We start from the raw sequence: 26,830 nt of genomic DNA on the forward strand, positions 1-26,830 counted from the left end.
TCCCTGTGTGTGTCCCCTGAGTGTCCCCAGTGTCCCCAATGTCCCCAATGTCCCCAATGCAGGAGGAAGAGGAGGTGCAGCACGAGGAGGAGCTGTCCCTGTGTGTGTCCCCTGAGTGTCCCCAATGTCCCCAATGCAGGAGGAAGAGGAGGTGCAGCACGAGGAGGAGCTGCCCTGTCCCTGTGTGTGTCCCCAGTGTCCCCAATGTCCCCAATTGTCCCCTCAGGAGGAAGAGGAGGTGCAGCACGAGGAGGAGCTGCCCTGTCCCTGTGTGTGTCCCCAGTGTCCCCAATGTCCCCAATTGTCCCCTCAGGAGGAAGAGGAGGTGCAGCACGAGGAGGAGCTGTCCCTGTGTGTGTCCCCAGTGTCCCCAATGTCCCCAATGTCCCCATACAGGAGGAAGAGGAGGTGCAGCACGAGGAGGAGCTGTCCCTGTGTGTGTCCCCAGTGTCCCCAATGTCCCCAATGTCCCCATACAGGAGGAAGAGGAGGTGCAGCACGAGGAGGAGCTGTCCCTGTGTGTGTCCCCAGTGTCCCCAATGTCCCCAATTGTCCCCATACAGGAGGAAGAGGAGGTGCAGCACGAGGAGGAGCTGCTCCGGAACCCGTTCTCGGTGCGGGGGTGGCTCCGTTACGCCCAGGCCCGGCAGCGCGGGCCCCGCCCCCGCCTCAACCAAATCTACGAGAGAGCCCTGAGGGAGCTGCCGGGCAGGTACGGGGGCATGGGCACACCTGGGGGGCATGGGCACACCTGGGGGGCATGGGCACACCTGAGAGCCCTGAGGGAGCTGCCGGGCAGGTACAGGGGCATGGGCACACCTGGGGGGCATGGGCACACCTGGGCACACCTGGGATACACCTGAGAGCCCTGAGGGAGCTGCCGGGCAGGTATGGGGGCATGGGCACACCTGGGGGGCATGGGCACACCTGGGCACACCTGGGCACACCTGAGCACACCTGGGATACACCTGGGCACACCTGGGATACACCTGAGAGCCCTGAGGGAGCTGCCGGGCAGGTACGGGGGCATGGGCACACCTGGGGGGCATGGGCACACCTGAGCACACCTGGGCACACCTGGGCACACCTGGGATACACCTGGGATACACCTGAGAGCCCTGAGGGAGCTGCTGGGCAGGTACGGGGGCATGGGCACACCTGGGGGGCATGGGCACACCTGGGCACACCTGGGATACACCTGAGAGCCCTGAGGGAGCTGCCGGGCAGGTGCGGGGGCATGGGCACACCTGGGGGGCATGGGCACACCTGGGCGCACCTGGGATACACCTGGGCACACCTGGGATACACCTGGGATACACCTGAGAGCCCTGAGGGAGCTGCTGGGCAGGTACGGGGGCATGGGCACACCTGGGGGGCACCTGGGGGCCCCTGGGCACACGTGGGGGGGCATGGGCACACCTGAGAGCCCTGAGGGAGCTGCCTGGCACATATGGGCACACCTGGGATACACCTGGGCACACACCTAGGAGCAGCTGGCATACACCTGGGCACATCTGGGTACACCTGGGCTCACCTGGGATACACCTGAACACACCTGGGGGCAGCTGGGATACACCTGGGCACACCTGGGCACCAGAGGTGCACCTGGGGGGCACAGGGACCTTTGGGGGCTCACCTGGGCACACCTGGGCACCAGAGGTGCACCTGGGAAGGCACAGGGACCTTTGGGGGCTCACCTGGGCACATTTGGGGCACACCTGGGAGGCACAGGGACCTTTGGGGACTCACCTGGGCACACCTGGGCACACCTGGGAGGCACAGGAGGGAGCACCTGAGTGCCCTGGTGGGGGCAGGTGGGGCCCTGCCGGGTCCCCTCAAGGGGACAGGGACAGCCAGGTCCTCTCAGGTGACAGCAGGTGACAGGGGCTGGCACAGGTGACAGCAGTGACACAGGTGACAGGGGCTGGCCCGGGTGACAGCAGTGACACAGGTGACAGCAGATGATGGGGGTGACACAGGTGACAGGACTGACACAGGTGACAGGGTGGCCCAGGTGGCAGGGTGACAGCAGTACCACAGGTTGGGGAGTGGCCCCAGTGACAGGGTTGGCACAGGGGACAGGGCACTGGGGGTGGCACAGGTGACAGAGGTGTCCCCAGTGCCAGGTGACCCAAGTGACACCTGTGTCACCTGTGTCACCTGTGTCACCTGTCCCCAGTTACAAGCTGTGGTACCAGTACCTGTGACAGGTGTGACAGGGGTGTCAGTGACACTGATGACAGGTGTGACAGGTGCCAGGTGTGACAGGTGTCACCTGTGTCCCCAGTTACAAGCTGTGGTACCAGTACCTGTGACAGGTGTGACAGGGGTGTCAGTGACACTGATGACAGGTGTGACAGGTGCCAGGTGTGACAGGTGTCACCTGTGTCCCCAGTTACAAGCTGTGGTACCAGTACCTCTGACAGGTGTGACAGGGGTGTCAGTGACACTGATGACAGGTGTGTCACCTGTGTCACCTGTGTCACCTGTCCCCAGTTACAAGCTGTGGTACCAGTACCTGCGGCAGCGCCGGGCCCAGGTCAAAGGTCGCTGTCCCTCTGACCCCGCCTTCGAGGAGGCCAACGCCGTGCACGAGAGAGCGCTGGTGTTCATGCACAAGGTGGGCACACCTGGGGGGACACCTGGGGGGACACCTGCAGGCATGGGGGGACACCTGGGGACACCTGGGGATGTGAGGGGCCAACGCCGTGCACAAGAGAGCGCTGGTGTTCATGCACAAGGTGGGCACACCTGGGACACCTGGGGGGACACCTGGGGACATGGGGACAGCTGGGGACATGGGACATTGGGGGGGACACCTGGGGACATGGGGCGTCTGGGGGGACACCTGGGGGGGACATCTGGGGACACCAGGGACACGTGGGGATGTGAGGGGACACTTGGGGACATAAGGGGACAGCTGGGTGGGTACGGGGACACCTGAGGGGACACCTGGGGACACTTGAGACACCTGGGGACATGGGGATACCTGGGGACAGCTGGGGGACAGCTGGGTGGACATGGGGACACCTGGGGGGACCTGGGGACAGCTGGAGAGACATGAGAGACCTGGGACAACTGGGGACACATGGGATAGCTGGGGGGACACCTGGGGGCACATCTGGGGACATGGGGAGACACCTGGGGGGACATGGGGCAACATCTGGGGGGGGGACACCTGAGACACCTGTGGGGACATGGGACACCCGGGGACGTGGGGACACCTGGGGACATGGGGGGATATGGGGCAATATCTGGGACACCTGGGGGACACCTGGGGGACACCTGGGGACACCCAGAGACATGGGACACCTGGGGACATGGGGGGATATGGGGCAATATCTGGGACACCTGGGGGGACACCTGGGGACACCTGGGGACGTGGGACACCTGGGGGACATGGGGACACCTGGGGGACATGGGGACACCTGGGGACATGGGGGGATATGGGGCAATATGGGGGACACCTGGGGGACACCTGGGGACATGGGGGCATCTGGGGGGACACTGGCGTGCAGGGAGGGACATGGGGACATGGCATGGGGACACAGAGGGGACGGGGGGACACAAGTGGGACACGGGGCAGGGAGAGGATGGGGACACAGGGGACATGGGGACAGGAGTGGGACATAGGGACACGGGGCAGAGAGGTGACAGGGACATAGAGGGGACATGGGACGCAGGTGATGGGGACACAGGAGACGTGGGGACACGAGTGGGACGTGGGGACATGGGACACAGGCAATGGGGACACAGGACGTGGACGTGAGTGGGACATGGGGACACGGGCCAGGGAGGTGATGAGGACAGAGAGGGGACACGGGGACACAAGTGGGACATGGGGACACGGGGCAGGGAGGTGATGAGGACAGAGAGGGGACACGGGGACAGAAGTGGGATATGGGGACAGGGGCCAGGGAGGTGACAGGGACATAGAGGGGACATGGGGACAGGAGTGGGACATGGGACACAGGTGATGGGGACAGAGGGGACGTGGGGACGTGAGTGGGACATGGGGACATGGGACACAGGCAGTGGGGACACAGAGGGGACATGGGGACACGAGTGGGACACGGGGCAGGGAGGTGACAGCGACATAGAGGGGACATGGGGACATGGGGACATGGCACGCCGCTGATGGGCACACAGAGGGGACACGGGGACACGAGGGGGACACGGAGGCAACAAGCATGGGGGGGACACAGGGGACATGAGGAGCAGCGGTGACACGGGACATGGGGCACGGGAGGCACAGGTGACAGAGGGTTAGGGGACATGGGGCACAGGGGACACAGGGCACAGGGGACACGAGGGGCACAGGGGACACAGGGTTAGGGGACACAGGGGGCACAGGGGACATGGGGACACAGGGAGGACACTGCCACCCTGGGGTGGCTCCAGCCTGTCCTGGACAGCAGATCACAGCTGAGCAGGGCGGGGTCACTGCCATCCACTGTGTCCCCAGTGTCCCCATGTCCCCCATGCTCCAGTGTCCCCAATGACCCCAATGACCCCAGTGTCCCCTATCCCCACGTCCCAGTGTCCCCCAGTGTCCCCAATATCCGCAATGTCCCCCATGTCCTCATGTCATGATGTCCCCTGTGTCCCCAGACGCCGTGGATCTGGCTGGATTACTGCCAGTTCCTGTCCCCAGTGTCCCCAATGTCTGTGACGTCCCCATTAATGTCCCTGATGTCCCCATTAATGTCCCCAATGATGTCCCCAGTGTCCCCTGTCCCCAGATGCCGCGGATCTGGCTGGATTACTGCCAGTTCCTGTCCCCAATGTCCCCGATGTCCCTGATGTCCCCGTTAATGTCCCCAATGGCCCCTGTCCCCAGATGCCGCGGATCTGGCTGGATTACTGCCAGTTCCTGGCCGAGCAGGGCCGGGTCACTGTGTCCCCAATGTCCCCATTGGTGTCCCCTGTGTCCCCAATGTCCCCAATGTCCCCGTTAATGTCCCCATTGGTGTCCCCTGTGTCCCCAGATGCCGCGGATCTGGCTGGATTACTGCCAGTTCCTGTCCCCAGTGATGTCCCCAATGTCCCCGTTAATGTCCCCATTGGTGTCCCCTGTGTCCCCAGATGCCGCGGATCTGGCTGGATTACTGCCAGTTCCTGTCCCCAGTGATGTCCCCAATGTCCCCGTTAATGTCCCCATTGGTGTCCCCGTTAATGTCCCCATTGGTGTCCCCATTAATGTCCCCAATGTCGTCCCCAATGATGTCCCCAATGTCCCCATTGGTGTCCCCTGTCCCCAGATGCCGCGGATCTGGCTGGATTACTGCCAGTTCCTGGCCGGGTCACTGTGTCCCCAATGTCCCCAATGTCCCCGTTAATGTCCCCATTGGTGTCCCCAATGTCCCCAATGTCCCCATTGGTGTCCCCTGTGTCCCCAGATGCCGCGGGTCTGGCTGGATTACTGCCAGTTCCTGGCCGAGCAGGGCCGGGTCACTGTGTCCCCAATGTCCCCAATGATGTCCCCAATGTCCCCAATGTCCCCGTTAATGTCCCCATTGGTGTCCCCTGTCCCCAGATGCCGCGGATCTGGCTGGATTACTGCCAGTTCCTGGCCGAGCAGGGCCGGGTCACTGTTAATGTCCCCAACGTCCCCCCAGTGTCCCCAATGATGTCCCCAATGTCCCCAATGATGTCCCCAATGATGTCCCCGTTAATGTCCCCATTGGTGTCCCCTGTCCCCAGATGCCGCGGATCTGGCTGGATTACTGCCAGTTCCTGGCCGGGTCACTGTGTCCCCAATGTCCCCAATGTCCCCGTTAATGTCCCCATTGGTGTCCCCAATGTCCCCATTGGTGTCCCCTGTGTCCCCAGATGCCGCGGATCTGGCTGGATTACTGCCAGTTCCTGGCCGAGCAGGGCCGGGTCACTGTGTCCCCAATGTCCCCAATGTCCCCAATGATGTCCCCAATGTCCCCTGTCCCCAGATGCCGCGGATCTGGCTGGATTACTGCCAGTTCCTGGCCGAGCAGGGCCGGGTCACTCGCACTCGCCGCACGTTTGACCGGGCGCTGCGGGCGCTGCCCATCACGCAGCACCGGCGCCTCTGGCCGCCCTACCTGAGCTTCGTGCGCCGCCACCCCCTGCCCGAGACCGCCGTGCGCGTCTTCAGGAGGTTCCTCAAGGTATGGGGCACCTGGGGGCACCTGGGGGCACCTGGGCACGCACACACCTGGGCACACCTCGGCATGCACACACACCTGGGCACACACACACACACACACCCGCTGCCCGAGACTGCCGTGTGCGTCTTCAGGAGGTTCCTCAAGGTATGGCACACCTGGGGGCACCTGGGCACACGTGGGCACGCACACACACCTGGGCACTCACCTGGGCATGCATACACACCTGGGCACACCTGGACACACACCTGGGCACACACACACACACCCCCGCTGCCCGAGACCGCCGTGTGCGTCTTCAGGAGGTTCCTCAAGGTATGGGGCACCTGGGGGCACCTGGGCACACCTGGGCACGCACACACCTGGGCACACACCTGGGCACGCACACACACCTGGGCACACCTGGGCACACACCTGGGCACACACACACACACCCCCGCTGCCCGAGACCGCCGTGTGCGTCTTCAGGAGGTTCCTCAAGGTATGGGGCACCTGGGGGCACCTGGGGGCACCTGGGCATGCACACACCTGGGCACACACCTGGGCACACCTGGGCACTCACACCTGGGCACACACCTGGGCACACCTGGGCACTCACACCTGGACACACACACACACCTGGGCACAACACACACACACACCTGGGCACGCACCTGGTGCCACACCTGGGGACAGGCACACAAGTGGCAGTGTCCCTTTGGGATGATGGTTGGACACCTGGGTGTGCAGGTGACACTGACAGGTTCAGGTGACACCCAGGTGACACTGAGGTGACACTGTTGTCCCCAGCTGTGTCCCGAGGAGGCGGAGCAGTACGGGGGGGTTCAGGTGACACAGGTGGGGTTCAGGTGACACAGTTGTGACGCTCAGGTGACACTGTTGTCCCCAGCTGTGTCCCGAGGAGGCGGAGCAGTACGGGGGGGTTCAGGTGGGGTTCAGGTGACACACAGGTGACACTCAGGTGTCCCCATTGTCCCCAGCTGTGTCCCGAGGAGGCGGAGCAGTACGGGGGGGCTCAGGTGACACAGGTGTGACACACAGGTGACACACAGGTGGCTTTGTCCCCAGCTGTGTCCCGAGGAGGCGGAGCAGTACGGGGGGGTTCAGGTGACACAGGTGGGGCTCAGGTGACACAGGTGTGACACACAGGTGACACACAGGTGGCTTTGTCCCCAGCTGTGTCCCGAGGAGGCGGAGCAGTACGGGGGGGTTCAGGTGACACAGGTGTGACACTCAGGTGACACAGGTGTGACACTCAGGTGTCCCTGTGTCCCCAGCTGTGTCCCGAGGAGGCGGAGCAGTACGTGTCCTACCTGCGCTCCGTGGGCCGCCTGGACGAGGCCGCGCAGGTCCTGGCCCGGCTGGTGAACGACGAGCGCTTCGTGTCCCGCCAGGGCAAATCCAACTACCAGGTGGGCACCGGGGGGCACCTGGGGGGCACCTGGGAGCATCTGGGCACACCTGGGAGCACCTGGGGGGCACCTGGGAGCACCTGGGAGCATCTGGGAGCATCTGGGGGCACCTGGGCACACCTGGGAGCATCTGGGGGCACCTGGGAGCACCTGAGGGGGCACCTGGGAGCACCTGGGCACACCTGGGGGGGCACCTGGGAGCATCTGGGAGCACCTGGGCACAACTGGGGGGCACCTGGGAGCATCTGGGGGCACCTGGGAGCACCTGAAGGGCATGTGGGGACATCTGTGGGGCACCTGGGCACATCTAGGGGCACCTGGGGGGGCACCTGGGGGGGCACCTGGGGGTATCTGTGGGGGGCACCTGGGAGCACCTGGGAGCACCTGGGGGGGCACCTCGGGGGGCCTCTGGAGGGGAACCTGGGCACACCTGGGAACACCTGGGGGCACCTGGGCACACCTGGGGGCATCTGGGAGGGCACCTGGGAGCACCTGGGGGGGCACCTGGGGGCAATGGGGAGTACCTGGGGGTACCTGGGCACACCTGGGGGTACCTGGGGACAGGTGGGGGTACCTGGGCACACCTGGGTGTACCTGGGGACAGGTGGGGGGCACCCTGGGGGACAGCCTGGGGTGGGCACAGGGCACCTGGAGATACCTGGGGACAGCTGGGGGACACCTGTGGCAGGAGCTGTGTGAGCTGCTCTGCCAGCACCCCGGGCTGGGTTTGGGCTGGATTTGGGGCAGTTTTGGGGTTTTTAACCCTGTTTCTCTCAGTTATGGCAGGAGCTGTGTGAGCTGCTCTCCCAGCACCCCGGGCTGGGTTTGGGGTGGATTTGGGGCAGTTTTGGGGCAGTTTAGGGTGGATTTTTGGGGTTTCTCACACCCTGTTTCTCTCAGCTCTGGCAGGAGCTGTGTGAGCTGCTCTCCCAGCACCCGGGCTGGGTTTGGGGTGGATTTGGGGTGGATTTTTGGGGTTTCTCACACCCTGTTTTTGTCAGCTCTGGCAGGAGCTGTGTGAGCTGCTCTCCCAGCACCCGGACTGGGTTTGGGGTGGATTTGGGGTGGATTTTTGGGGTTTCTCACACCCTGTTTGTCTCAGCTCTGGCAGGAGCTGTGTGAGCTGCTGTCCCAGCACCCCGGGCTGGGTTTGGGGTGGATTTAGGGTGGATTTTTGGGGTTTTTAACCCTGTTTTTGTCAGCTCTGGCAGGAGCTGTGTGAGCTGCTCTCCCAGCACCCCGGGCTGGGTTTGGGGTGGATTTAGGGTGGATTTAGGGTGGATTTTTGGGGTTTCTCACACCCTGTTTCTCTCAGCTCTGGCAGGAGCTGTGTGAGCTGCTCTCCCAGCACCCCGGGCTGGGTTTGGGGTGGATTTGGGGCAGTTTTGGGGTTTCTCACACCCTGTTTTTGTCAGCTCTGGCAGGAGCTGTGTGAGCTGCTCTCCCAGCACCCTGGGCTGGATTTGGGGTGGATTTGGGGTGGATTTTTGGGGTTTCTCACACCCTGTTTCTCTCAGCTCTGGCAGGAGCTGTGTGAGCTGCTCTCCCAGCACCCCGGGCTGGATTTCGGGCAGTTTTAGGGTGGATTTAGGGTGGATTTTTGGGGTTTTTAACCCTGTTTTTGTCAGTTATGGCAGGAGCTGTGTGAGCTGCTCTCCCAGCACCCCGGGCTGGATTTGGGGCAGTTTTAGGGTGGATTTGGGGCAGTTTTAGGGTGGATTTTTGGGGTTTCTCACACCCTGTTTCAGTTATGACAGGAGCTGTGTGAGCTGCTCTCCCAGCACCCCGGGCTGGGTTTGGGGTGGATTTGGGGCAGTTTTGGGGTTTCTCACACCCTGTTTTTGTCAGTTATGGCAGGAGCTGTGTGAGCTGCTCTCCCAGCACCCCGGGCTGGGTTTGGGGTGGATTTGGGGCAGTTTTGGGGTTTCTCACACCCTGTTTTTGTCAGTTATGGCAGGAGCTGTGTGAGCTGCTCTCCCAGCACCCCGACCGCGTGCGCTCCCTGGACGCCGGGGGCATCATCCGGGGGGGCCTCACGCGCTTCACCGACCAGCGGGGCCGGCTCTGGGGGGCCCTGGCCGACTGCTACGTGCGCTGCGGGCACCTGGAGAAGGTGACGCACCTGGGGACACCTGGGGGGACAGCTGGGCAGAGTGACACACCTGGGACAGACTGACACACCTGGGGACACCGGGGGGGACAGCTGGGACAGAGTGACACACCTGGGACAGACTGACACACCTGGAGAAGGTGGCACACCTGGGGACACCTGGGGGAGAGGACAGCTGGGACAGACTGACAGCCATGGGACAGACTGACACACCTGGGGACACCGGGGGGGACAGCTGGGACAGAGTGACACACCTGGGACAGACTGACACACCTGGAGAAGGTGACACACCTGGGGACACCGGGGGGGACAGCTGGACAGAGTGACAGCCATGGGACAGACTGACACACCTGGGAGAGACAGACTGACAGCCATGGGACAGACTGACGCACCTGGACAGACTGACACACCTGTCCCCAGCTGCCATCCCAGTCCCTGTCCCCACTCAGGGCCATCCCTGTCCCATCCCCTGTCCCCAGTTTATCCCAGTCCATCCCAGTCCCATCCCAGTTCATCCCAGTTCATCCCAGCTCATCCCAGTTCATCCCAGTCCCATCCCAGTTCATCCCAGTTCATCCCAGTCCCATCCCAGCTCATCCCAGTTCATCCCAGTCCCATCCCAGTTCATCCCAGTCCATCCCAGTCCCATCCCAGTCCCATCCCAGCTCACCCCAGTTCATCCCAGTTCATCCCAGTTCATCCCAGTCCCATCCCAGTCCCATCCCAGCTCACCCCAGCTCATCCCAGTTCATCCCAGTCCCATCCCAGTTCATCCCAGTTCACCCCAGTCCATCCCAGTCCATCCCAGTCCCATCCCAGTTTACCTCAGCTCATCCCAGTCCATCCCAGTCCATCCCAGTCCCATCCCAGTCCCATCCCAGTCCCATCCCAGTCCCATCCCAGTCCATCCCAGTCCCATCCCAGCTCATCCCAGTCCCATCCCAGTCCCATCCCAGTCCATCCCAGTCCCATCCCAGTCCATCCCAGTCCATCCCAGTCCATCCCAGTTTACCTCAGTTCATCCCAGTTCATCCCAGCTCATCCCAGTTCATCCCAGTTTACCCCGTTCCAGGCCCGGGATATCCATGACAAGGCCGTGCACACAGTGATGACCCCATTAACCCTTTAACCCCCATTTTTATCCCATTTTTATCCCGGTTTTATCCCATGCAGATGGTGATGACCCCATTAACCCTTTAACCCCCGTTTTTACCCCGTTTTTACCCCATTCCAGGCCCGGGATGTGCACGAGGAGGCCGTACAGACGGTGATGACCCCATTAACCCTTTAACCCCCGTTTTGACCCCATTTTTATCCCGTGCAGACAATGATGACCCCATTAACCCTTTAACCCCCGTTTTTACCCCGTTTTTATCCCATTTTTACCCCATTTTTATCCCGTGCACACAGTGATGACCCCATTAACCCTTTAACCCCCGTTTTTATCCCATTTTTATCCTGTTTTTATCCCATGCAGACAATGATGACCCCATTAACCCTTTAACCCCCGTTTTTATCCCATTCCAGGCCCGGGATGTGCACGAGGAGGCCGTGCAGACGGTGATGGCCCCATTAACCCTTTAACCCCCATTTTTACCCCATTTTTACCCCATTTTTATCCCGTGCACACAGTGATGACCCCATTAACCCTTTAACCCCTGTTTTTATCCCATTTTTATCCCGTTTTTATCCCATGCAGATGGTGATGACCCCATTAACCCTTTAACCCCCGTTTTTACCCCGTTCCAGGCCCGGGATATCCATGACAAGGCCGTGCACACAGTGATGACCCCATTAACCCTTTAACCCCCGTTTTTACCCCGTTTTTGTCCCATTCCAGGCCCGGGATATCCATGACAAGGCCGTGCACACAGTGATGACCCTATTAAGCCTTTAACCCCCGTTTTTATCCCATTTTTATCCTGTTTTTATCCCATGCAGACAATGATGACCCCATTAACCCTTTAACCCCCGTTTTTATCCCATTCCAGGCCCGGGATGTGCACGAGGAGGCCGTGCAGACGGTGATGGCCCCATTAACCCTTTAACCCCCATTTTTACCCCATTTTTACCCCATTTTTATCCCGTGCACACAGTGATGACCCCATTAACCCTTTAACCCCCGTTTTTATCCCATTTTTATCCCGTTTTTATCCCATGCAGATGGTGATGACCCCATTAACCCTTTAACCCCCGTTTTTACCCCGTTCCAGGCCCGGGATATCCATGACAAGGCCGTGCACACAGTGATGACCCCATTAACCCTTTAACCCCCGTTTTTACCCCGTTTTTGTCCCATTCCAGGCCCGGGATATCCATGACAAGGCCGTGCACACAGTGATGACCCTATTAAGCCTTTAACCCCCGTTTTTATCCCATTTTTATCCTGTTTTTATCCCATGCAGACAATGATGACCCCATTAACCCTTTAACCCCCGTTTTTATCCCATTCCAGGCCCGGGATGTGCACGAGGAGGCCGTGCAGACGGTGATGGCCCCATTAACCCTTTAACCCCCATTTTTACCCCATTTTTACCCCATTTTTATCCCGTGCACGCAGTAATGACCCCATTAACCCTTAAACCCCCGTTTTTATCCCATTTTTATCCCGTGCAGACGGTGATGGCCCCATTAACCCTTTAACCCCCGTTTTGACCCCGTTCCAGGCCCGGGATGTGTACGAGGAGGCCGTGCACACAGTGATGACCCCATTAACCCTTTAACCCCCGTTTTTACCCCCTTTTGACCCCGTTCCAGGCCCGGGATGTGCACGAGGAGGCCGTGCAGGCGGTGATGGCCCCATTAACCCTTTAACCCCCGTTTTGACCCCGTTCCAGGCCCGGGATGTGTACGAGGAGGCCGTGCAGACGGTGATGACGGTTCGGGATTTCACGCAGGTGTTCGACAGCTACGCCCGCTTCGAGGAGAGCGTGATCGCCGCACTGCTGGACACGCAGGCACAGCTGGGCCAGGGCCAGGACGGTGAGAGGGACCCCAAAAACGGGGGAAAAACCCCAAAAAACGGGGCAGGAGAACCCAAAAACGGGCAGGGAAACCCAAAAAATTGGCAGGGAATCCCAAAACTGGGTGGAAACCCTAAAAACAGGCAGGCACAGCTGGGACAGGGCCAGGACATTGAGAGGGACCCCAAAACTGCAGGGAGGACCCCAAAAATGGGCAGGGAACCCCCAAAACGGGCAGGGGACCCCAAAAACGGCCAGGAGACCCCAAAAATGGCCAGGAGACCCCAAAAATGGGCAGGAGACCCCAAAAATGGGCAGGCACAGCTGGGACAGGGCCAGGATGGTGAGAGGGACCCCAAAAATGGGGGAGAAACCCCAAAAACGAGCAGGGAACCCCAAAAATGGGCAGAGAACCCCAAAACTGGGCAGGCACAGCTGGGACAGGGCCAGGACGAGTGAGAAACACCCCAAAAATGGGCAGGGAACCCCAAAAAATGGGGCAGGGGACCCCAAAAATGGGGGGGAAACCCTAAAAATGGGCAGGCACAGCTGGGACAGGGTCAGGACAGTGAGAAACACCCCAAAAATGGGGCAGAAACACCCCAAAAATGGGCAGGGGGCCCCAAAAATGGGCAGGGAACCCAAAAATGGGGGGGAAACCCCAAAAATGGGGGGGAAACCCCAAAAAACGGGCAGGGAACCCAGAGACAGGGGGCACCCCAAAGCTGGGCGGGGAACCCCAAAACCAGGGAGGATCCCATAAACAGGCGTGGGACCCCAAAACCGGGCAGGGCACCCCAAAACTGCGGGGGCGCCCCAAAACCGGACAGGGCACCCCAAAACCGCAGGGTCACCCCTGTGCCCGGGGTGTTCCCATGTCCTCGTGTCCTCTGCGTCCCTTGTCACCCCTGTGTCCCCTGAGTGTGACCCCTGTGACCCTGCGTGTCCCTTGTCACCCCTGTGTCACCGTGTGTCACCCTGTGTCACCATGTGTGACCCTCTGTCACCGTGTGTCACCATGTGTGACCCCTGTGACCCTCTGTCACTCTGTGACACCCTGTGTCACCCTGTGTCACCATGTGTGACCCTGTGTCACTCTGTGTCACCCTCTGTCACTCTGTGTCACCCTGTGTGACCCCTGTGACCCTCTGTCACCATGTGTCACCATGTGTGACCATGTGTGACCCTGTGTCACCCCTGTGACCCTGCATGTCCCTTGTCACCCCTGTGTCACCCTGTGTCACCCTGTGTCACCCTGTGTGACCCCTGTGACCCTCTGTCACCATGTGTCACCCTGTGTCACCCTGTGTGACCCCTGTGACCCTCTGTCACTGTGTGACCCTGTGTGACCTCTGTGACCCTGTGTCACTCTGTGTCACCCTGTGTGACCCTCTGTCACCCCTGTGACCCTCTGTCACCGTGTGTGACCCCTATGACCCTCTGTCACTCTGTGTCACTCTGTGTCACCTGTCTGTCCCCTGTCCCCGCAGAGGAGGTGGAGCTGGAGCTGCGCCTGGCCCGCTTCGAGCGGCTGATGGCGCGGCGGCCGCTGCTGCTCAACAGCGTGCTGCTGCGCCAGAACCCCCACAACGTGCACGAGTGGCACAAGAGGGTGGCCCTGCACCAGGGACAGCCCGACAAGGTCAGGGGACACCGGGGGGACACCGGGGGGACACCGGGGGTTACGGGGTGCGTGGTTTGGGGGGTCGGGTGCTGGCATCGCGGTGATTGTGCTGCATCCTGGCTGTCGCTGTGTCCCCCCTGTCCCCTTGTGTCCCCCTGGGTCCCCAATGTCCCCAATATTCCCCCATACCCAATGTTCCACCATGTCCCCAATATCCCCAATGTCCCCACTGTCCCTTGCTGTCCCCAATGTCCCAAATGTCCCCATATCTCCTGCTGTCCTCTGGCTGTCCCCATTGTCCCCTGGCTGTCGCCATTGTCCCCAGCATCCCCGTCTCCCCCCATGTCCCCTGTGTCCCCAGTGTCCCCTGGCTGTCCCCAGTGTCCTCTGGCTGTCCCCTGCTATCCCCAATGTCCCCAGTGTCCCCTGATGTCCCCAATGTCCCCTGGCTGTCCCCACTGTCCCCTGGCTGTCCCCAGTGTCCCCCTGTCCATCCCAGATCATCCAGACGTTCACAGAGGATCCCCAGCGCACCCTCTGACTGTCCCCAATGTCCCCTGGCTGTCCCCAGTGTCCCCCTGTCCATCCCACATCATCCAGACGTTCACAGAGGATCCCCAGCATGCCCCCTGACTGTCCCCAATGTCCCCAATGTCCCCTGACTGTCCTCTGCTGTCCTCTGGCTGTCCCCAATGTCCCTTGACTGTCCGTTTGTCCCCGTGCGCACCGTGGATCCCCAGTGTCCCCTGACTGTCCCCTGGCTGTCCCCAATGTCCCCAGTGTCCCCTGACTGTCCCCAGTGTCCCCTGATGTCCCCAATGTCCCTGTGCCCGTCCCAGATCATCCAGACGTTCACAGAGGCCGTGCGCACCATGGATCCCCAGTGTCCCCTGGCTGTCCCCTGGCTGTCCCCAGTGTCCCCAGTGTCCCCTGACTGTCCGTTTGTCCGTCCCAGATCATCCAGACGTTCACGGAGGCCGTGCGCACCGTGGATCCCCAGTGTCCCCTGGCTGTCCCCTGGCTGTCCCCAGTGTCCCCTGATGTCCCCAATGTCCCCAATGTCCCCTGGCTGTCCCCAGTGTCCCCTGATGTCCCAAATGTCCCCCTGTCCGTCCCAGATCATCCAGACGTTCATGGAGGCCGTGCGCACCGTGGATCCCCAGCGCGTCCCCTGGCTGTCCCCACTGTCCCCTGGCTGTCCCCAGTGTCCCCTGGCTGTCCCTGGCTGTCCCCAGTGTCCCCAGTGTCCCCTGACTGTCCGTTTGTCCGTCCCAGATCATCCAGACGTTCACAGAGGCCGTGCGCACCGTGGATCCCCAGTGTCCTCTGACTCTCCCCCTGTCCCCTGTCCCTGGCTGTCCCCAATGTCCCCAGTGTCCCCTGACTGTCCCCTGGCTGTCCCCTGGCTGTCCCCAGTGTCCCCAGTGTCCCCTGACTGTCCGTTTGTCCGTCCCAGATCATCCAGACGTTCACGGAGGCCGTGCGCACCGTGGATCCCCAGCGCGCCACCGGCCGCCCCCACGAGCTCTGGGTGGCCTTCGCGCGATTCTACGAGGACAACGGGCAGCTGGACGACGTGAGCAGGGGACCCCCCAAAACCCACCCGGGGGGCGCCCCAAAACCCTGCATGGGATCCCTGAACCCCGAGGGACACCCCCGGACCCACCTGGGACCCCCAAACCCTGAGGGACACCCCCAAAACATCCTGGGACCCCAAAATCCTGAGGGACACCAAATCCTGAGGGACACCCCCAGACCCACCTGGGACCCCCAAATCCTGTGGGACACCCCCAAAACAGTCTGGGACATCTGAACCCCGAGGGACCCCCAAACATGGGGGACACCAAAATCCTGGGGGACACCAAAATCCTGGGGGACACCCCAAACCTGGGGGGGGCCTAAATCTGAGGGACACCCCAAACCTGGGGGACACCAAAATCCTGAGGGACATCCCCAAAATCTGCCTGGGACCCCCAAACCCTGAGGGACACCCCCAAAACAGTCTGGGACATCTGAACCCTGAGGGACACCCAAACATGGGGAACACCAAAATCCTGAGGGACATCCCCAAAATCTGCCTGGGACCCCCAAACCCTGAGGGACACCCCCAAAACAGTCTGGGACATCTGAACCCTGAGGGACCCTTAAACCTGGGGGACACCAAAATCCTGGGGGACATCAAAATCCTGAGGGACATCCCCAAAATCTGCCTGGGACCCCCAAACCCTAAGGGACACCCCTAAAACAGTCTGGGACATCTGAACCCCGAGGGACACCCAACCCTGGGAGACCCCTAAACCTGGGGGACCCAAAAATCCTGAGGGACCCCTAAACCTGGGAGACACCCCCAGACCCACTTGGGACCCCCAGACCTGTTTCCCCCAGGCCTGCCCCCTCCTGTGCCCCCATGTCCACAGTGTCCCCAGGCCAGCTCCATCCTGTCCCTGTCCCAGTGTCCCAGTGTCCCCAATGTCCCCAAGGTGTCCCCAGGCCAGCTCCATCCTGTCCCTGTCCCAGTGTCCCCAGTGATGTCCCCAATGTCCCCAGTGGTGTCCCCAGGCCAGGTCCATCCTGTCCCAGTGTCCCCAATGGTGTCCCCACTGTCCCCAGGCCAGATCCATCCTGTCCCAGTGTCCTCAATGTCCCCACTGTCCCCAGGCCAGATCCATCCTGTCCCAGTGTCCTCAATGTCCCCACTGTCCCCAGGCCAGGTCCATCCTGTCCCGGGCCACCCGGGTGCGGTTCCTGTCCCAGTGTCCCCAGTGTCCCAATGGTGTCCCCAATGGTGTCCCCAGGCCAGGTCCATCCTGTCCCAATGGTGTCCCCAATGGTGTCCCCAATGGTGTCCCCACTGTCCCCAGGCCAGATCCATCCTGTCCCAGTGTCCTCAATGTCCCCACTGTCCCCAGGCCAGGTCCATCCTGTCCCTGTCCCAGTGTCCCCACTGTCCCCAGGCCAGGTCCATCCTGTCCCAATGGTGTCCTCAATGTCCCCACTGTCCCCAGGCCAGGTCCATCCTGTCCTGGGCCACCCGGGTGCGGTTCCTGTCCCAGTGTCCCCAATGTCCCAATGGTGTCCCCAATGTCCCCAATGGTGTCCCCAGGCCAGGTCCATCCTGTCCCGGGCCACCCGGGTGCGGTTCCTGTCCCTGTCCCAGTGTCCCAATGGTGTCCCCAATGTCCCCAATGGTGTCCCCAGGCCAGGTCCATCCTGTCCCGGGCCACCCGGGTGCGGTTCCGCCGTGTCGAGGACCTCGCCGCCGTCTGGTGCGAGTTTGGGGAGCTGGAGCTGCGCCACCAGCGCCACCAGGAGGCGCTCGCCGTGCTGAGGGTGAGGGCACCCCGAAAACGGGGCACCCCGAAAATGGGGGGACCCTGAAAATGGGGAATCCAAAAACAGGGCACCCCAAAAATGGGGGGACCCAAAAACAGGGCACCCCGAAAATGGGGGGACCCTGAAAATGGGGAATCCAAAAACAGGGCACCCCGAAAATGGGGGGACCCAAAAACAGGATACCCCGAAAATGGGGGGACCCCAAAAACGGGGCACCACAAAAATGGGGGCACCCCGAAAATGGGGAATCCAAAAACAGGGCACCCCAAAAATGGGGGGACCCAAAAACAGGGCACCCCGAAAATGGGGGCACTCCAAAAACGGGGCACCACAAAAATGGGGGGACCCCAAAAATGGGGAACCCCGAAAATGGGGGGACCCTGAAAATGGGGACCCCAAAAACAGGGCACCCCGAAAATGGGGAACCCTGAAAATGGGAGGGCATCCCGAAAATGGGGGGACCCCAAAAACAGGGCACCCCAAAAAGGGGGAACCCTAAAAATGGGGGGACCCCAAAAACAGGGCATCCCGAAAATGGGGAATCCAAAAACAGGGCACCCCAAAACAGGGCACCCCGAAAATGGGGGCACCCCAAAAACAGGACAACCCCAAAAATTTGGAACCCTGAAAATGGAGAATCCAAAAACAGGGCACCCCAAAAATGGGGAACCCGAAAAATGGGGAACCCAAAAAAAAGGTCACCCCAAAAATGAGGCACCCAGAAAATAAGGACCCCAAAAACAGGGCACCCCAAAAATGGGGGGACCCCAAAAATAGGGCACTCCGTTTTCCCCGTTTTCCCCATTTTCCCTTTTTTCCCCATTTCCCAATTTTCCCACATTTCCCCATTCCCCCTTTTTCCTCATTTCCCCCCATTTTCCCTGTTTTCCCCCCCATTTTCCCATTCCCCCATTCCCCCATTTTCACAATTTTCCCCATTTTCTCCACTTTCCCCCATTCCCCCATTTTTCCCTATCTTCACAATTTCCCCCATTTCCCCCATTTTCATAATTTCCCCCGTTTTTCCCCATTTTCCCCCTTTCCCCCCTTTTTCCCCTTCCTCCCCCTTTTTTCCTGTTTTTTCCCTCATTTTTCCCCCTTTCCCCCCATTTTTCCCCATTTTCCCATTTCCCCCTTTTTCCCCCTTTTTTCATCAATTTTTCCCCATTTCCCCCCCTTTTTCCCTATTTTTTCTTCTGGTTTTTTCCCTTTTTTTCTCCTTTTTCCCCGTTTTCCCTCCATTTTCCCCCCTTTTTCCCCCTTGTTTTTTCCCATTTTCTCCCTTTTTCCCCCCCTTTTCCCCTGTTTTTTCCTCTGTTTTTTCCCCTTTTCCTCAATTTTTCCCCGTTTCCCCCCCCATTTCCCCTTTTCCCCCCATTTTCACCATTTTCCCCCGTTTTTCCCCCAGAAAGCCACGGCTCTCCCCTCCCGCCGGGCCGAGTACTTCGACAGCTCGGAGCCCGTGCAGAACCGGCTCTACAAGAACCTGAGGGTGTGGGCGATGCTGGCAGACCTGGAGGAGAGCCTGGGCACCTTCCAGGTGGGCACACACCTGGGCACACACCTGGGGACATGGGGACACACCTGGGCACACACCCGGGCACACCTGGGCACACACCCGGGGACATGGGGATATACCTGGGCACACACCTGGGGACATGGGGACACACCTGGGGACAGCTGGGGATGGGTGTGGGCCATGCTGGCAGACCTAGAGGAGAGCCTGGGCACCTTCCAGGTGGGCACCTGGGCACACACCTGGGGACAGCTGGGGCCATGGGGACACACCTGGAGACACACCTGGGGACATGGGGACACACCTGGGGACATGGGGATATACCTGGGAACACACCTGGGCACACACCTGGGCACACCTGGGGACATGGGGACACACCTGGGCACACACCTGGGGATGTTGGGATGGGTGTGGGCAATGCTGGCAGACCTGGAGGAGAACATGGGCACCTTCCAGGTGGGCACACACCTGGGCACACACCTGGGGGCAGGGACACACCTGGGGACATTGGGATGGGTGTGGGCCATGCTGGCAGACCTGGAGGAGAGCCTGGGCACCTTCCAGGTGGGCACCTGGGCACACACCTGGGAACATGGGGACACACCTGGGCACACACCTGGGCACCCTGGGGACACACCTGGGGACACCTGAGGGCACCTGGGTACATCAGCGTGGGCATAGGGGACACCTGGGCACACCTGGGAGACGCCTCTGTGAATGTGGGGGACACCTGGGGACACACCTGGGGGACACCTTGGGGCGTCGGGGTGGGCATGGGGGACACTGGGCTGGGCCTGGGGCACACCTGGGGGGTGGGGCTGGTGTGGGGACATCGTGCAGGGCGTGGCTGTGACCTTGCTGTCCCCTCTGTCCCTGTCCCTGTGTCCCTGTGTCCCTGTCCCTCTCTCTGTCCCCATGTCCTGTGTCCCCATGTCCCTGCGTATCGCTGTCCCTGTCCTCCGTCCCTCTCTCTGTCCCCATGTCCCTGTGTCCCTGTATCCCCATGTCTCCTCTGTCTCTGTCCCTGTCCCCATCCCTGTGTCCCTGTCCCTCTCTCTGTCCCCTCTGTCCCCATGTCCCTGCGTATCATTGTCCCTGTCCTCCTGTCCCCATGTCCCCATGTCCCTGCGTCCTCCTGTCCCCGTGTCCCTGTATCCCCATGTCTCCTCTGTCTCTGTCCCTGTGTCCCCATGTCCCTCTGTCCCCATGTCCTGTGTCCCCCGTTCCTGTCCCCATGTCCCTGTCCCCTGGTGTCCCCATGTCCCCCTGGTGTCCCTCTGTCCCCATGTCCCCCTGGTGTCCCGGTCCTGTCCCCATCCTTGTCCCTGTCCCCATCCCTGTCCCCCATATCCTCCTGCTGTCCCCTGGTGTCCTCCTGGTGTCCCTGTCTTGTCCCCATCCCTGTCGTGTCCCCATCCTTGTCCCTGTCCCCTGCTGTCCCCTGGTGTCCCTGTCCCCTGGTGTCCCTGTCCGTGTCCCCTGCTGTCCCTGTCCCCTGGTGTCCCCTGCTGTCCCTGTCCCTGTCCCCTGGTGTCCCTGTCCCTGTCCGTGTCCCCTGCTGTCCCTGGTGTCCCTGTCCCCTGGTGTCCCCTGCTGTCCCTGTCCGTGTCCCCTGGTGTCCCTGGTGTCCCCAGTCCACCCGCAGTGTGTACGAGCGCATCCTGGACCTGCGCATCGCCACCCCCCAGATCGTCATCAACTACGCGCTGCTGCTGGAGGAGCACGGCCGCTTCGAGGACAGCTTCAAGGTGACATGGGGACACTGCAGGGACACTGGGGACACTGGGGACAGCCAGGGACACTGCAGGGACAATGGGGACAGCTGGGGACAGCTGGGACAATGCAGGAGCTGGGGGGAGCTGGGGGAACACGGCCGCTTCGAGGACAGCTTCAAGGTGACACTGGGGACACTGCAGGGACACTGGGGACAGCTGGGGACAGCTGGGACAGTGCAGGAGCTGGGGGGAGCACGGCCACTTCGAGGACAGCTTCAAGGTGGCATGGGGACACTGCTGGGACATCTGGGGACAATGGGGACACTGCAGGGACAGCTGGGAATAGCTGGGGACAGCTGGGACAATGCGGGAGCTGGGGAAGCTGGGGGAGCACGGCCGCTTCGAGGACAGCTTCAAGGTGACACTGGGGACACTGCAGGGACAGCCGGGGACAATGGGGACACTGGGGACACTGCACGGACAGCTAGGGACAGCTGGGGACAGCCAGGGACACTGGGGACACTGCAGGGACAGCCGGGGACAATGGGGACAGTGGGGACACTGGGACAGCTGGGACAGTGCAGGAGCTGGGGGGAGCTGGGGGAGCACGGCCGCTTCGAGGACAGCTTCAAGGTGACATGGGGACACTGCAGGGACAGCTAGGGACAGCTGGGGACAGCCAGAGACGCTGGGGACACTGCTGGGACAGCTGGGGACAGATAGGGACAGCTGGGGGGAACTGGGGGAGCACGGCCGCTGCGAGGACAGCTTCAAGGGGACACGGGGACAGCCAGGGACACTGCAGGGGCAATGGGGACACTGCGGGACACTGGGGACAATGGGGACACTGGGGACACTGCACGGACAGCTAGGGACAGCTGGGGACAGCCAGGGACACTGGGGACACTGCTGGGACAGCTGGGGACAGATAGGGACAGCTGGGGGGAACTGGGGGAGCACGGCCGCTGCGAGGACAGCTTCAAGGGGACACTGGGGACAGCCAGGGACACTGCAGGGGCAATGGGGACACTGCGGGACACTGGGGACACTGCACGGACAGCTAGGGACAGCTGGGGACAGCCAGGGACACTGGGGACACTGCAGGGACAGCCGGGGACAATGGGGACAGTGGGGACACTGGGACAGCTGGGACAGTGCAGGAGCTGGGGGGAGCTGGGGGAGCACGGCCGCTTCGAGGACAGCTTCAAGGTGACATGGGGACACTGCAGGGACAGCTAGGGACAGCTGGGGACAGCCAGAGACGCTGGGGACACTGCTGGGACAGCTGGGGACAGATAGGGACAGCTGGGGGGAACTGGGGGAGCACGGCCGCTGCGAGGACAGCTTCAAGGGGACACGGGGACAGCCAGGGACACTGCAGGGGCAATGGGGACACTGCGGGACACTGGGGACAATGGGGACACTGGGGACACTGCACGGACAGCTAGGGACAGCTGGGGACAGCCAGGGACACTGGGGACACTGCTGGGACAGCTGGGGACAGATAGGGACAGCTGGGGGGAACTGGGGGAGCACGGCCGCTGCGAGGACAGCTTCAAGGGGACACTGGGGACAGCCAGGGACACTGCAGGGACACCTGGGGACACTGCAGGGACGCTGGGGATACCTGGGGACACTGGGGACAGCTTCAGGGTGACACAGGACACTGGGGACAGTTGAGGATAACTGGAATCATCCTGGGACACCTGGGGACACTGCAGGGACAGCACAGCACGGGGATGGGGACACCTGGGGGAGCAGCTGGGGGCAGCCAGAGAGGGGCTGGGGACACTGAGAGGGGCTGGGGACACTGAGAGAGAAGTTGGGGACACTGAGAGGGGCTGGGGACACTGAGAGAGAAGTTGGGGACACTGAGAGAGAAATTGGGGACACTGGGAGGGGCTGGGGACACTGAGAGAGAAGTTGGGGACACTGAGAGAGAAATTGGGGACACTGAGAGAGAAGTTGGGGACACTGAGAGAGAAGTTGGGGACACCCTGTGGCTGGAGGGTTTGGGTGGGACACCCCAGGAAGGTGTTGGGGCACCCCAGGAGGGAGCTGGGGACACCACAGTGACCCTGTGGCTCACAAGGCTGTCCCCATGGGCACACGGATGTGGCATTGCGCTGTCCTGCTGGTGGCACGGTCCCCATGCCAGTGTCCCTGTGCCCAGTGTCCCCGCAGGCCAATGAGCGTGGCATCGCGCTGTTCCTGTGGTGCCACCATGTCCCCACTGTCCCCAGTGTCCCCATGTCCCATCAGGCCTATGAGCGTGGCATCGTGCTGGTCTGGTGGTGTCACCATGTCCCCAATGTCCCCACTGTCCCCTCAGGCCTACGAGCGCGGCATCATGCTGTTCCTGTGGTGCCACCATGTCCCCAATGTCCCCTCAGGCGTATGAGCGTGGCATCGCGCTGTTCCCGTGGTGTCACCATGTCCCCAATGTCCCCAATGTCCCCACTGTCCCCCCAGGCCTACGAGCGCAGCATCGCGCTGGTCTGCTGGTGCCACCATGTCCCCACTGTCCCCACTGTCCCCTCAGGCGTACGAGCGTGGCATCACACTGCTCCTGTGGTGTCACCAATGTCCCCACTGTCCCCTCAGGCCTACAAGCGTGGCATTGCGCTGTTCCGCTGGTGTCACCATGTCCCCAACGTCCCCATGCCGATGTCCCCAATGTCCCCACTGTCCCCACTGTCCCCTCAGGCCTACAAGCGTGGCATCGCGCTGTTCCTGTGGTGCCACCATGTCCCCAGTGTCCCCATGCCGATGTCCCCACTGTCCCCTCAGGCCTACGAGCGTGGCATCGCGCTGTTCCTGTGGTGTCCCCAATGTCCCCAATGTCCCCACTGTCCCCGCTGTCCCCCCAGGCCTACGAGCGCAGCATCGCGCTGTTCCTGTGGTGTCACCATGTCCCCAATGTCCCCAATGTCCCCACTGTCCCCTCAGGCCTACAAGCGTGGCATTGCGCTGTTCCGCTGGTGTCACCATGTCCCCAACGTCCCCATGCCGATGTCCCCAATGTCCCCACTGTCCCCCCAGGCGTACGAGCGTGGCATCGCGCTGTTCCGCTGGCCGCACGTCGGGGACCTGTGGCTCACGTACCTGTCCAAGTTCGTGGCCCGGTACGGGGGCCGGAAGCTGGAGCGGGCCCGGGACCTCTTTGAGCAGGCGCTGGACGGGTGCCCCCCCCAGCACGCCAAGAGTAGGACAGGGGACACGGGGACACGGGGGGGGGCACTGGGGACATGGGGGGCATTGGGGACATGGGGGGATATGGGGATATGGGGGGCAGTGGGGACATGGGGGGATATGGAGACATGGGGGGCATTGGGGACATGGGGTCTATGGGGACATTGGGGATGTTGGAGGCACTGGGGACATTGGGGGCATGAGTGGGCATTGGGGACATGGGGGGCAGTGGGGACATGGGGGGCAGTGGGGACATGGGGTCTATGGGGACATTGGGGATGTTGGAGGCACTGGGGACATTGGGGGCATGAGTGGGCATTGGGGACATGGGGCAGTGGGGACATGGGGCAATGGGGCACACTGGGGGCATTGGGGACATCGGGGGACATGGGGGGATATGGGGACATGGGGGGAGTGGGGACATTGGGGGTGTTGGCAGCATTGGGGTCATTGGGGGCATTGAGGACACTGGGGCAGTGGGGTCATTGGGGGCATTGGGGGCATCGCGGTCATGGGGAGACATTGGGGGATATGGGGACATTGGGGACACTGGGGACATGGGGGGCAGTGAGGACATCAGGGGGCATTGGGGATGGGGGACATTGGGGGATATGGGGACATTGGGGGATGTGAGGGACAATGAGGACATTGGGGACACTGGGGACGGGTGGGACCCAAGGGACATGGGGGAGACATGGGGGACATTGGGGGTGTTGGGGGACATCAGGGACATGGGGGACTCTGGGGACATTGGGGACAGGAGGACATTGGGGGATATGGGGGGGCACTGGGGACATGGGGGACAGTGGGGACATGGCAGGTGTCCCTGTCCCCTCACTGTCCCCTCCCTGTCCCTGTCTCTTCACTGTCCCTTGTCCCTGTTCCTCTCCTTTGCCCCGTCCCCTCACCCTATCACTGTCCCCTGTCCCTGTCCCTGGCTGTCCTCTCACTGTCCCCTCCCTATCCCTGTTCCTGTCCCCTGTTCCTGTCCCTGGCTGTCCTCTCACTGTCCCCTCCCTGTCCCCTGTCCGTGTCCCTCATGCTCCTGTCCCTATGTCCCTGTCCCCTCCATATCCCCATGTCCCTGTCTGTCCCCTGTGTCCCCATGTCCCTGTCCCCTCACTGTCCCCTGGCTGTCCCCTCCCTGTCCCTGTCCCTGTCCCCTGACTGTCCCTCCTGTGTGTCCCCATGTCCCTGTTCCCTCCTGTCCATGTCCCCTGTCCCTGTCCCCCTGCCCCTATCTCCTCCCTGTCCCTCCCTGTCCCCTCCTGTCCCTGTTCCTGCCCCCATGTCCCTGTCCCTGTCCTTGTCCCCTCACCCCATCCCTGTCTTGTCCCTGTCCCTGTCCCCGTGTGTCCCCCTGTCCCTGTCCCTATCCCTGTCCCTCTTTGTCCCTTCTGTCCCCTCCATATCCCCATGTCCCTGTCCCTGTCCCCGTCCCCTCCTGTCCTGTGTGTCCCCTTGTCCCTATCCCTGTCTATTCTGTGTGTCCCCCTGTCTCTGTCCCATCTGTCCTGACTGTCCCCTCTGTCCCTCTCCCCTCTCTGTCCCTCTCTCCCTGTCTGTCTGTCCGTGTCCCTGTGTCCCCTTGTCCCTATCCCTGCATGTCCTGTGTGTCCCCCTGTCTCTGTCCCGTCCTTCCCTGTCCCCATCCCTGTCCCTCTGTCCCTGTCTATCCCCTGTCTGTCCCCCTGTCTGTCTGTCTGTGCCCTGCCCCTGTCTGTCCCCTGTCTGTGCCCTGCCCCTGTCTTTCCCTCTGTCCCTGTCTGTCCCCCTGTCTGTCTGTCCCCTGCCCCTGTCTGTCCCCCCGTCTGTCCCTCTGTCCCTGTCTATCCCATCTGTCCTTCTGTCCCTGTCTGTCCCCGTCTGTCTGTGCCCTGCCCCTGTCTGTCCCTCTGTCCCTGTCTGTGTCCTGCCCCTATCTGTCCCCTGTCCGTCTGTCCCTCTGTCCCTGTCTGTCCCTCTGTCCCTGTCTGTGCCCTGCCCCTGTCTGTCCGTCTGTCCGTCCGTCTGTCCGTCCCCCAGCCATCTACCTGCTGTACGCGCGCCTGGAGGAGCAGTTTGGGCTGGCGCGCCGCGCCATGGCCGTGTACGAGCGCGGCACGCGGGCGGTGCCCCCCGAGCAGCAGCGCGACATGTTCCACATCTACATCCGGCGGGCAGCCGAGCTCTTCGGGGTCACCCACACGCGCCCCATCTACCAGAGAGCCATCGAGGTGGGCACACACCTGGGCACACACCTGGGCACACCTGGGCACACACACCTGGGCACACCTGGGGCTGGGTCACCCACACGCACCCCATCTACCAGAGAGCCATCGAGGTGGGCACACACCTGGGCACACACCTGGCACACCTGGGCACACCTGGGCACACCTGGGGCTGGGTTCCACATCTACATCCGGCGGGCAGCCGAGCTCTTCGGGGTCACCCACACGCGCCCCATCTACCAGAGAGCCATCGAGGTGGGCACACACCTGGGCACACACCTGGGCACACCTGGGCACACACCTGGGCACACCTGGGCACACACCTGGGCACACCTGGGGCTGGGTCACCCACACGCACCCCATCTACCAGAGAGCCATTGAGGTACCCACCTGGGCACACCTGGGCACACACCTGGCACACCTGGGGGCACACCTGGGGGCACAGAGAGGGGTACCCAGAGCTCTTTGGGGTCACGCACAGGTGTGGGCACAGGTGGGTACAGCTGGTCCCAGGTGGGCACTGGGTGGAACAGGTGGGTAGAAGGGGACACAGCCGGGCACAGGAGGGTACAGGTGGGTACAAGGCACACAGGTGGGCACAGCTGGTGCCAGGTA

At 62.0% G+C, this 26,830-nt stretch overlaps 1 protein-coding gene across 1 annotated transcript in view; it reads left to right on the plus strand.

The window, feature by feature from the left end:
* XAB2 (XPA binding protein 2) overlaps nt 1-26,830 on the plus strand; it is a 34,583-nt gene that overhangs the window by 1,304 nt on the left and 6,449 nt on the right. Inside the window, exons 2-14 of the mRNA XM_066570795.1 lie at nt 564-712; nt 2,497-2,620; nt 5,946-6,143; nt 7,418-7,552; nt 9,501-9,665; nt 12,500-12,644; nt 14,116-14,267; nt 15,706-15,825; nt 17,448-17,579; nt 18,991-19,122; nt 20,733-20,846; nt 23,856-24,018; nt 26,031-26,221. Of these exons, the coding sequence (XP_066426892.1) occupies nt 564-712; nt 2,497-2,620; nt 5,946-6,143; nt 7,418-7,552; nt 9,501-9,665; nt 12,500-12,644; nt 14,116-14,267; nt 15,706-15,825; nt 17,448-17,579; nt 18,991-19,122; nt 20,733-20,846; nt 23,856-24,018; nt 26,031-26,221 (1,920 nt within the window). The remainder of the gene's footprint in view (nt 1-563; nt 713-2,496; nt 2,621-5,945; nt 6,144-7,417; nt 7,553-9,500; nt 9,666-12,499; nt 12,645-14,115; nt 14,268-15,705; nt 15,826-17,447; nt 17,580-18,990; nt 19,123-20,732; nt 20,847-23,855; nt 24,019-26,030; nt 26,222-26,830) is intronic.

Source organism: Molothrus aeneus, unplaced genomic scaffold (assembly GCF_037042795.1).
Source record: "Molothrus aeneus isolate 106 unplaced genomic scaffold, BPBGC_Maene_1.0 scaffold_30, whole genome shotgun sequence".
In the NCBI taxonomy this organism is placed as follows: domain Eukaryota; kingdom Metazoa; phylum Chordata; class Aves; order Passeriformes; family Icteridae; genus Molothrus; species Molothrus aeneus.